Source organism: Lipotes vexillifer, unplaced genomic scaffold (assembly GCF_000442215.2).
Source record: "Lipotes vexillifer unplaced genomic scaffold, Lipotes_vexillifer_v1.1 scaffold1041, whole genome shotgun sequence".
Taxonomy (NCBI): domain Eukaryota; kingdom Metazoa; phylum Chordata; class Mammalia; order Artiodactyla; family Lipotidae; genus Lipotes; species Lipotes vexillifer.
In genome coordinates, this window is record NW_006775616.1 from 2,164,018 (window position 1) to 2,175,983 (window position 11,966).

At 36.1% G+C, this 11,966-nt stretch overlaps 1 protein-coding gene across 1 annotated transcript in view; it reads left to right on the plus strand.

Annotated features, from left to right (window-relative positions):
* CNTN4 (contactin 4) overlaps window positions 1-11,966 on the plus strand; it is a 331,989-nt gene that overhangs the window by 2,583 nt on the left and 317,440 nt on the right. Inside the window, exon 2 of the mRNA XM_007450035.1 lies at window positions 4,902-5,077. Within this exon, the coding sequence (XP_007450097.1) occupies window positions 4,902-5,077 (176 nt within the window). The remainder of the gene's footprint in view (window positions 1-4,901; window positions 5,078-11,966) is intronic.

Sequence of the window (11,966 nt, forward strand, 5' to 3'; positions counted from 1 at the left end):
TCTTTCAAACTCACCAAACTGACAGAAATTTAGAAGAGCAAATTTAACGTAATATAAATAACATACATAAATATAACCTGGCATATTCATACACAGTAACCCCATGCAACAGTGAAAATGAATGAATTATAGCTACAAAAACATGATGGGTCACAGGAACGTAACTTTGAGTAAACGAAGCAAGTCATAGAAGAATGCAAATTTATAATCCGGTATTTACTAAGTTCAAAGGCAGGTAAGATGGAGTAGTTGTTTAAGGATACTAACATACATGATGAAATCATAAAATCAAAGGAATGAAAAAGTCAAAATTCAAGATTATAATTAATCATTGAGAAAAGAGTGATTGGAAACAAAATGGAAATAGGAGACTTCAAGAGTAATAATATTCCTTTTCTTAAACACGGATCTTTATTGTCTCGAGATCCTTTATATAATTTACATACATCTTATAAATATTATTTTACCTCTATTCAGATTTAACGATGAAAACCTTAAGCTAATAACCAATAGGTAGTAGTATGTAAAAACCAAAAGAGTATGTGGCACATGTGCCATAGTTTAGGGGAGGAAGGAATTGGAGTCTCCCGGGGGTGCACAGAAGTGGAATTTGAACTGAGGTAGGTATTGATAGTTTTCAAACTGGCAGAGGGCAAGGGACATCCCATACAGGATGGTGGTATTAACGTAGTGGAAATTGTTTTAGAGTTTAGTTTGTGTGCCCATTCATTCATCAAACATAGCATTATTCATCAGACCACCCCAGTGTTTTTCAAACTGTGAATTCCAGGGTCCAAGGAGTTGACTCAGGAATTACCTGGGGTCATTTATTGTAGAGTTCCTAACCAAGATTCCATCATGGTAGCTCTGCTTTGAACCAGGGTATATATTAGGATTCTGAAAAATACATCCTCTAGGAAAGATGTTTAAACCACTACATTAAAGCAGCTGCAATGTTCCATCCTAGGTCTGAGGTATTCAAAGATTAATAAGCTACATATTCAAATAGTGTGCTTTGGGCATCAGTGCCTGGAGGTGGAAGTGTAGGGCTATGCTGGAAGTGTGAATAAAGGATGTACAAGTTCTAGGGCATTCTGGAGGAAAGAAAGTCTGCTTCAGGATAGAGAGGGAAGGTATCAGAGAAAGTTTCACAGAAAAGGAGATATTTAAGTGAATTTGGAGGGCTAATGACCTTTTGTCATAGGGACAAAAAAAAAGAAGTACATTCCAGAAAGAAAAAAAAAACAACTCTCTAATGGACCATATAATTAGGGTGAACATGTAATTTATCATCCAAACCAGCACACTTCTGAGAGGAAAAGGCCACTGTTAATAATTATTCCAGGAGGACAGGTGTAAACCCAGCAATGTCCTGGATAAATCAGAATACATAGTTATTCTCCCTATAATATGTTGAATTCAAGGCTAAATCAAACATTTTTAAATGCTTTACGTAGTAAGATAAATAAATAAATAAATTCAAGAGGCAAAGGTTCCTACATACATAAATGATGAGTTAAATGGCCCCAGTTTTTAGTACATCGCCAAGTATAAGTTCAGACGTTAGCCATAAATGAGAACAAATTTTGCAGCAGAATTTGGCAGGTTGCTGCTTTGTTTTTCCCCAAACTCTGACCTTTAATTAACATTGCTTTTGTAACATTGTGTTTCTAGATATAGGGGCTTGTTTTGTTATTTAAAACAAGCAGAGGAACAGAAACCTATTATGTTTTTAAAGATTGCCAGGAAAAGCTGAGAAGAAAACTTTTAACCAAATGCACTAGCAGTTGGTTGCAGTGTACTCTACTTTCCTTTATACTTTTGGTAGTTTCTCTGTGACAAAATAGCTGATCGGTACCTGGGAGCTAAAAACTCCCTTTTGTAGAAGGAAAGAACAAGAGAAAGAATGGAGAGATCAGGTATTTTCAAACATCTTTCTGGCTGAACTTTTTCAGTCTTCAGGCTGACTTTGAGGGGAGGAGCCCCTAGGAGAAATTCAAGGTGAGTTCTTCATGGGAATCTTTGCTATTAGGTTTTCCCTCAGATGCCCCAACTGACCTCTCTTCTTTGTGTTTATCCCCTGAACGGAGCCTTCTCTTTTCACTGTTTCCTGCCCCTCAATTTTGAAAGGATTGACCCAGACCCAGAAAAACTTAAGAAGTTTTGACTTGTGCCCACTTTCCTTGTATTAAAGTTCCTGAAGGACGTGTGACATTACTTATGGCTGTCAGCCTCCACTTCCCAATGGAAAGAATGGTCAAGTACTCGGTGGAAATACTTTTGCTGTGAAGTTTCTATTCAGCTTGGTTTGCAGACAACAAATTTCAGGTCAGAAAGGTCCTGCCCCTTCTTCGGTGCCAAGCTGAAACAGTGAACAAAGAGAGAGGGTTTTGCTACAACACATCCTATAGACAGCTTCCCGGCGAGATCTGAAAAATGGTACCTTACAGAGCTTCACAGTGTCAGTGGTTGTGCACAACCTCACTCTCTGGAGAGAATGGGATTGTGATTCCCTGAATAATTCAGAAATCAGCTTATAAGACTCTCCCATGTCCTGGCCCTTGGGAAAATCTCTTTGTGTCAAATGAGCATCGCCTCTATATTACCAGTTCTTAAAAGACTCCTCAAACATTGAAAATGAATTGTGAATGTTTTCAAGACTGTTTCAGTATGGAATAAGGAATTCAGCGCAGTCCATATTCAGTTGGAATGAACAGTGACTGCATCGCAGTAAAACTTGGTATAGTGCTGTGTAATGGAGACTCAACTGCGTTTCACAACAAGCGCCTTATTTTCTAAATATTCCGTTTTCCTTTGCTATTTGTATGTAAAAGCAGGTAATAAAGTAGATTAATGGACTTTCTGCAGAGCATTCTGGTTGAGATGACGAGTGTAGACAAACCCGCAGAGGTGTTCTTATTATCCCTACGAAGACTTTTCTAAAAAGGCTCACGTGATCCGATTCCTAAATTCCGCTCTCTGCTTGCAGCTCACATTAGATTCCAATTTCCTCTTTGAGTTCTTACACTTGTCATATTAAATTGCTCGACTCTCATTTGAAGTGAGAGTTATGACGGAGATGTGACCAGCTGACTCAAAAAAATGTCTAGGGTAGGCAGTCAGCCCTGGAGATTCATGAGCACATAGACCTGCTAGGATGTAACCCAGTCATTCTCTTTTTATTGCTTATTACTTTCTTGTCTGTGTCAGAACACAGAGAGAATTACTGTCAAGCTTAAGAACAGTGTCAGTTTCTAATACCCATCTTCTTATAAAAAAACACTTAAAGAGCTATGTCCCATTTCCTGATCTGGCCCACCTTTCCCACCCCTCATGTTTCTATATTTTCACCTTTCAAAGACATAGAAGTGAACAAACGTACACTGCTGTGCTGTGGTGGGCTAGGATGCTTCTTAAATTGTGTATGCTCAAAGCTAAAATATCCAGCCAAGAAGTAAAATATTTAGTGAAATACCACAGGCCTTTATTGAGCACAGAGTGTCAAGTTCTAGGTTACTAAAGGGAGACTACGAAAGTGATATAGGCAAATTATCTGTGGTGAAGGCAGAATTCCCACCTAAACAAATAAGGAGAATTCTGTAGGAGCTTGGGGGAAGCTTTGATTTATCTTGACTAGGAATACTGAGGAAGACTTCATGAGAAGAGGTGTGGTTTAAGATTGACTTTGAAGTGTGAGAGACGGACGTCTTGGTGGAAAGAAAGCACCCATTCTTTAAACACGTTCCTGATGATACCCAGTATCCAAAATCTTGAAACTAACTGGCCTTCATTTTTTTCATTTAAATCCTTTTACATTATGCATACCAGCCCTAGTGCCCCTGAACGTTATAAGAGGATACACAATGAGTATGTATATACACGCACACATTTAAAGAGTGTTTTTTTTACAGTTTGAAGGAAATAAGATCACTGTTTCTCATTCTTTACTCCCGTTACTGCTTCCAGTCAATTTCCTTTATGGTCTAGTGTTGCCTTATTTTTGGCCTCCCAGTGTGAACGCTACTAGGAGACAGTTGATAATTCAGATAGTCTGACTATGCTATATTCATTACCTGATATTTTATGTAGGATTGTGGGGAAGGAAGAGAAAAACAACTTACTGAAATGCAGTTTGGTTAAAATAAGGTCTCTCTGGAATGTTATCAGCTGTTTAAAAAAAAAAAAGGAGATCTTGTTACTAAAGCTTTTCTGTTTAAATGTGTGAGTGCCACTAAAACTAATTTATTGGGCCAGGCCCTATACTCAGGTACACAGCTGATCCAAGTAAACAAACAGAAAAGCAAGAAAACCCTCTTTGTGTCTGTTACCTAATGGCCTGATCTACAGTTTATTGGGCTGGTTGATTGATGTTTGAGTGCTGGTAGCTAAGGAGATCTTCAAAGTGATCCCTGTTGAAGGCTAGTTTGGTTCCTAAGATAACTCTAGATCAATGGGATTCCTCTGCTTTGTAGTCAGCCATTTCAGTCATATTAAGGACCAAATCAAAGCAACTCTGCAATTTCATCAGATACTCAGCAATCTACCGGAAAATGGTGTATTCTGTCATCTGTATAGACCCATTTAAAGAATGACGGCAAACCAGAAAAAGGACTTTTACTGAGGAGTGCTATGTAGCATTGTAAGTAGTCACAAAAACAAGTGTTAAAATTTTAATATCTTGTTTACTTTGAAAGGACATGCTCTTTTAAAGCACGTCTATGCATCTATGTTGACACCATTGCTGGGTAGAGCTTTTCTAATTTTTTTTTTTTTTTTTACCATGGTTAAAAAACAGTCACAGATGATATTTCATGTGATTCATAGTGTTTATATATTTTAGACAACTCAGAATTATTGATTAATATTACAAGGCTTTATCTACTGGCATTTTTATACTATAGGTGGAAGTTAAATGGAACAGATGTTGACATTGGTATGGATTTCCGCTACAGTGTTGTTGAAGGCAGCTTGTTGATCAATAACCCCAATAAAACCCAAGACGCTGGAACGTACCAGTGCAGAGCAACAAACTCATTTGGAACAATTGTTAGCAGAGAAGCAAAGCTTCAGTTTGCTTGTAAGTAGCAATTATATCCTGCTGCAAATATGACTTTGAGTTTTTGTGCCTTGTACCAATCAGCCTTTAAAAAAGTTTATCTTAAAAAACCAAACAGATTTTACTTTGTCATGTTGATCTTCTTTACCCTTTTTTCATATTTGCAAAATATCTTTCATTGTAGGGTAAACTGTAAATCTGAATGGGAAGATGTATTCTTCTGCTTTTATAAGGGTTGAGATAGTTTGTACAATAATTTGGTTATATGATGCTCTATACACATAAATTCACATACACTCAAATTTATACACATATAAGTTTACATGTACAACAAATTACACGCACATACACACACACACATTTTCAAGTGAATACGTATAAGCAAGCAGTTGAATTACCAGTAAGTTAATAGTCAGTGTGACAAGCGATTTAGCCATGAAGCTCACAGTTGGAAAAGAAAAAAGCTTGGTAGTCTCTTAATCCTATAATTCTCTAATACTTTTTCTTATTTGAAGGAAAAGGAAAATTTTAAAAGCAACTACAAAAAACAAAAAGTAAAGGCAATCAAAGCTTTACCTTTTATATTTCTGGTTTAGAACATTTAAAAAACAAATTGCCATCTTTTAAGATTACCGGCTAATGAAAGTTCATGAGCATGTGGAAGATAGAATTTAGAAATAGCAAGTTGAAAATAAAATCCACAGGCAAGAGCAGTGAGTACACATTTGAGTATAGACACCTTGAAGGATTGATGTTCAGCTGTATTTTTAAGGGTTTATGTATTTGCCTATGATTATATGTTTCCTTGTGTAAAATCCCGACTCATATAGCAGTGCATGAATGTCGAAGCTTTCCTAATTACAAAGTCTGTTGGCAGTAACACTGTAGGATATTCTCATTAACAAAGTCCTCTCTAGAAACTCAATATCAAATATACCTAATATTCAGTACTTAATTTCTTATTGCTGTTTGGTGGCATTTTGATTAGTTGAGAAATGAGTTGTCTCAGTATTAGGTATATATGGGATACCAGGCTTATTTTCCTTGTGAATGTCTTCTGCAGTACTCTTCCAAATAATCTAAGGTGAGCAGAAAAATAGGAGGATATGTCTGATTGAGTGCTACAGAACCAAAGTGTTTCTTTTGGTTTAACACAAACGTGCTATCTATATTTTTAACAAATAGATTTTGTTGGATTCATTTTAGAAAATAATCATAGACTCTCAGAGTAAGGAAATCTCTGTATTCAGTTACTCTTGGACTTCATCGATTTTTGGATTTCACAGTGTAGGAAATTTTTTAAAAAACAGTAACAATAACAGGAACAGAAGAGAGATTAACATAGCATTAACAACCTTTTGCTTTTCTAATTTATGACATTTAAAAAACTAATTACTAACTCTTAAGGCTCTCCTTTTGTAGAAGTCCAGGCATTTCTACTACTAAAAATATTGGAAAGATAGAATCTCATATTCAGGGATAGTCATTTAAATAGAATAGTTTAGCCAGAGTAAAAGCTCTGCCACTCGTTTTGTGGTTGAGGTGCCTGAGTTTGGAATCCACCCTGCCTATCCCACTTCTTGTGCCTAACATCCTGCCACCCTCAGAATCGTCAGCTGATAAGCATTCAGCTTGAAAAATTCTGAAGATAGAGAGCTCACCTTTTCATCACAAAGCATCCTGACCCGTGATTGCTGTACTTGTTCAAAAACACAAAATCAAGCAAAATATCTCTTCCTGAAAATTGGGCTAAGTATCTAAATCTCTATCACCTTCACTCCCAGTGCTTACTCTATGATTCTGGTTAGGTTCAGACATGTGAAAATATGTTCATGTCCCTTGTCCCATAATTCTTTTCTTCTCCAGGTACTCAATCCACAACCATCTTCTTCACAACACAATTTTATTCAATTATCTATTAAACTGTGACCCTATAGAAATGTATGTATCCAACTCTATGCGTGTGCCTTGACCTTGCAGAGGACAGTGGGAACAGTAGTATCCCACGATGTGAGCTTCTCTTTTGATGAATGGGGCTGACATTGATAATTCACTTTTTTTTAAGCTCCCAGTCTCATATTTCAACTTTTTTTCATGTAAAATTAGAGGATTGATTTTTCATGAATGGCTATTAATCCAGAGCTACCCAATTGTGTTATTTTAATACCTAAATCCAGAATTTTATATTTACTCCTATTAAATTCACCTTCTGTGTTGTGACCCTTTGTTCCATCACAGTTGAAATTGTTTTAAATCTTTTTTTTAAAATCTGACATATTGATTATCCTTTTACTTCAGTGTCAGCAGAAAATGTGATAAGCATCCATTCAAATAATTGATACAAAATGTTGACCGGGAAAGGGCAGCCTGCCAGTAGAGAATGTCCAATAAAATGAGATTAAATTTATAAATCAATATCCTTCACCTACTCGTGTTCAATTAGCTACAAATTTACCCATACATACTATACTATACTTGAACCTCAGTATGTCCTACTTGTTCTTAGAGTAATGAGAATCTTTGCCAGATGCCTTGCTGAAATCAAGATGTACAATTTCTACAACATCCGCTTGTACCTGGTCTCTGTGAATGTTGTCTAGATCTTCGTTAACCATTTATCATAAAACAGCCAGAGTAATCTTTTAAACATGTAAATGAGATCATTCTACTTTCCCGCTTTATGCCTTCTACTGCACTTAGACTAAATCTCAAATTCATTACCATGGTCTTGTTTTCATTTCTCAAAAATGACAAACTATCTTTTGCACCAGTCCTTGATACTTTCACTCCCTCTGCCTTATTTGCTTTTCTCCTGATCTTTCACACGCTCACTTCCTATGATCCTTAGTTCTCAGTTAGGTGTGACCTCCTAAGAGAAAGTTTCCATATCACCACGTCTAAGCTAAAAAGCAGTTCCTTCCATTTATTCTCCTGTCTTCTGCGTACCTTTTTGTTGCCGTCTACTTTTCTACATAACAACATCGTTTTCAATCATTAGGACTCACTATGATCTGGAATGATTTTGTGCATTTCTATTTTCTCATTATTTGACTTCTATGATAGAATCTAAGTTCTAAGAGAGGTGAGGCTATCATGTCCATCCTTATATCTCCAGAGTCTAGAATAATTTATACGTAGGAATAAACAGATTGCTTTATTAATTGCCTATTCAGTGACACAACAAAGAAAATATATGTATAAAGTTATTTTCGGGGAGGTTGTATTTTTTTTGGTAAGCCCGCACCCTTTCTATTCTAGTCGTTTTCTGGAGTCTAGCATTTTGATCGTTAACATATAGTTTCTAGACCTTTCTTTTCTATCATTTTTAAATTAAAAAAAATTAAAAGACATTGCCTCTATTCAAAAATCATTTTTAATTGCTTAGAATAAAATATTTTTCTTCAGTGATATAAGGTGGAGCATGACAATGACATCTTTTAAATATTACCAAGTAATTGCTTTCTCCGAAGCATTTTCATAATCATTGAGAGAAAAAAAATGTTGCCTTTTGACCGTACTTACTGAACTATAATATGCAAGTAAGAATATTTCTTCATTTTTAATCATATGATTTTATGGCTGAAACGGACCTGAAAGGTTTCCTTAAAAAAAAAAAAAAAATTAAATTGAAGATTGAAGTAACTGAATTACTTATTATTTACATAATTAATAAGTGAGAACCAAGGAATGGCAGCTTCAGCTCCTAATCCAGCGTACCTTGATTTGTGTCTACATTAGACTCACTTTGATTTATAAGAAAAAAAAATCCCTTCATCTTTATCTAACAGGTTACACCTTCAAATCTCATTTATATACCTTCTGTAACTTTATCCACACAATAATTTGATAAGGTAGACATCATTTATGATTTATTTAAAAAATATTTTCATACTGCTTTTGTAGACAGAATTTGATAATCTCTTGTATTTAGCATTTAAAAAATGAATTAATTCACATAAGCAAAAAATCTAATTAACGGAGATGATGCCTCTAAGAACCCCCGCTTTTCTTAGGACAGAAAACTTTCCTTGATTAAACAGGCATAGCATAATTGAAGTCACTCTTGATAAGGTGTGGACATTTTCATGAGCATAGAGTATTGTAATGTAATTTGGAGCACATTTTGTTTTCAGTCCCCTTGCAATATTAAGCCAGGGTCAATCACTTCTCTTTCTGTCACTTAGCCTGTTTCTAATAGTAGACTACCAATGCCCCTTCTACCATCTAGTCCTACTGTTTCACCTTGGGCTAGCAAACTTGACTGATTAATTTACCAGGGTCTACCCAGCGCCTGGCATTTAGTAAACTTGCAATAATGTTGAATAAATGAATAAGTTATAAGGACTGGATGTTAAAGTCATCAGGCTATGTTTGGGGTATGAGTTGAACCACTGCATTTAAGCACTTTCTGGCAGTCCTTTGGGAGTGCTTCGGAGGTAGATGCAAGTATTTCCACCTTGAGTTTGTGTAGAAGACAATTGACATCCTACTTCCAGATAAGGGTATGTGTTGGGGCATCATATGTTAAAATATGCCATCAAAGTTTACTTGTATCCTGGAAACCTGGCGTGAGAGTATATATAGCTTCAATGAAGTGTTTAGGAATAGCTTGCCTTTAACCTCCCCTTCTCACAAGGGGTAAAGCAAGTTGAATGTTCTTTAACTCTTACGTAGGTACCTGAATCAGAAGATAAGGCCAGGAGGAGAAGGAATTTCAGTTCATTACTTTCACTGCTTCATGGTGGGGATTTTTTCAGAGGCTGTGTCTATACAGAATGAAGTGCTACAGCTCTGTCACCCTACCTACCTACTTCCCAGCCAAGCATCCCAATCCAAATCTGCTTGAGAATCACCTTACACAATTAGGCAACAAGGCAATTTTGTTCACTGACATATAGATGTGGATTTTTTAAAGTAAGTTGTAATCTACACTTACACGCTTATAAAATACCCAAGTCACTATTTTAAAAATTTGTGAACGTGGGCTTGAGAAACTGAGATACTATATTGCCTAAGTTTAGATAGAATGGAATGTTGTCCATTGCTCCATTCCACTTTATGTGTCTTATAATATCTCTAGAACTGAGACATCTCATCAGAGCCCTGGGGATAACCATACTTCCCCCTTAGGGTGTTATGAAGATTAAATTATAAAGCATATGCAAAAGCCCAGAATAATTCCTAGCATGAGAATATGATGAAAAAGCTGCTTCTCTATTTTCCTTCTGTCTTTTCTTCTCTTCCCCTCTTTTCCCCTCCTCTTTCTGTCTTTTTAAAATAAGAATAATAACTAACCTTTATTAAACACTTAGGTAGAGGGGGTAAGAGCACAAGCCCTGGAGTTAGATTCCCTGGGTTGAAATTCAATTTATCCTATAACCCTGTGACCTGGGACAAGGTTCTTCTCTCTGCCTCAGTTTCTTTATCCATAAAATAGGGTTAATAAGTCTACCTCCTTTATTGTGAGGATCACATAAATTGATATTGTCTAAAATTCCTAGATCATTGTCTGGCACACATTAGGTGTTAATAACTGTTAGCTATTGTTATAATTTTTATTATGATTTGATTACTCTAGGTCGGAGATGAGGCTAAGCACTTTGGAAGCATTATCCCATTTAGTTCTCAACATAACCCAAGGAAGTATAGGGATTATTTTTCTTTCGTAGGTAAAGAATCTGCAGATTAGTGAAATGAGATAATTTTCACCAAGGGTGCAGTGGAAGGGAGAGGACCCAGCATAGGAATCTGGCTACCTGACTTTTGAGCAGATGCTCATTACATGGCATTTGACATGCACAGTTCCCTCATGACAGCTAAAACTACACTTTCCTCGTGGAATTCATGTTCAAACTATAGATTTGGGTGATGAATAAAATGTTTCTTTTGTAGACACAAACTTGGATTTTTCAATGTGTTTACAACCTTTCATATAGTACATCCATCATTAGTTTGTTTTTAATTTTTTAGTTATAGGCTTCCTGATGCTGTCATAATGTTGATTTTCTGTTAATACCTAAAACCGTAATGTTGTGTACCACAATTATGCATACATTTGTGGCTCTAATTTTAATATAATTGGTTTCAGGTTCCATAATGAGAATAATTAATAACAATATTTCTGCTCTAAAAGTTAATATGCAAATTTCCAGTTTATTGCTAGTAGGTTGTAAAAGATTCTGAATATTGATGTTTTATGACAAATAACTGTGAGTTGGCAAACTTTATATCCCCAAGCAGTAAATGACATGTTATTATAAGTTTTTTTACTCCTGTATTATTCATCCCCCACCTGTGAAAGAAGATGTGCTTTAAATGTAGATTGTTAAGAAGAGCTTCCAAGAGACTAATCCAATAACTCTCAGATTTTAGCCTGTCAAACTGATTGCTTCATAAACATTGTTTGGGGCCTTCTTCCTGGAAGAAGTTCAGCTGTGTTATAACAGTTCAGATCTTCAAAACAGAAGACTTAATACTACTCATCTCCTGCTGGGGATGACGATAATTCATACATAAGTACCTCCAAATTGCTTACGGTAAAATCAAATCACTTAACAAAATCAAGTCGCCTGCCTGCTGTAGGGATGAAGGAAGCGATGGATATGCTGATCTCTGTTGGTACCTCGCATGCGGTGGGAAAAGAAACTAGATTGGTACACACTCTTTTCAAACCCTGCATATGTACCTCCTGAGCTTGTATTATGAGGAAGGGAATAAAAGAGGAAAAGGAAGAAAAACGAAGAAGGATGAAGATGGTAAATGAAAGGGAACCTTAGGTGCAAAAACCACCCCATATTGGCCTTCTATGACCTCTCTCTCTCTCTCTCTCTCTCTCTCTCTCTCTCTCCCTCTCTCTCTCTCTCTCTCTCTTTATATATATATATATATATATATATATATTACAAAATAT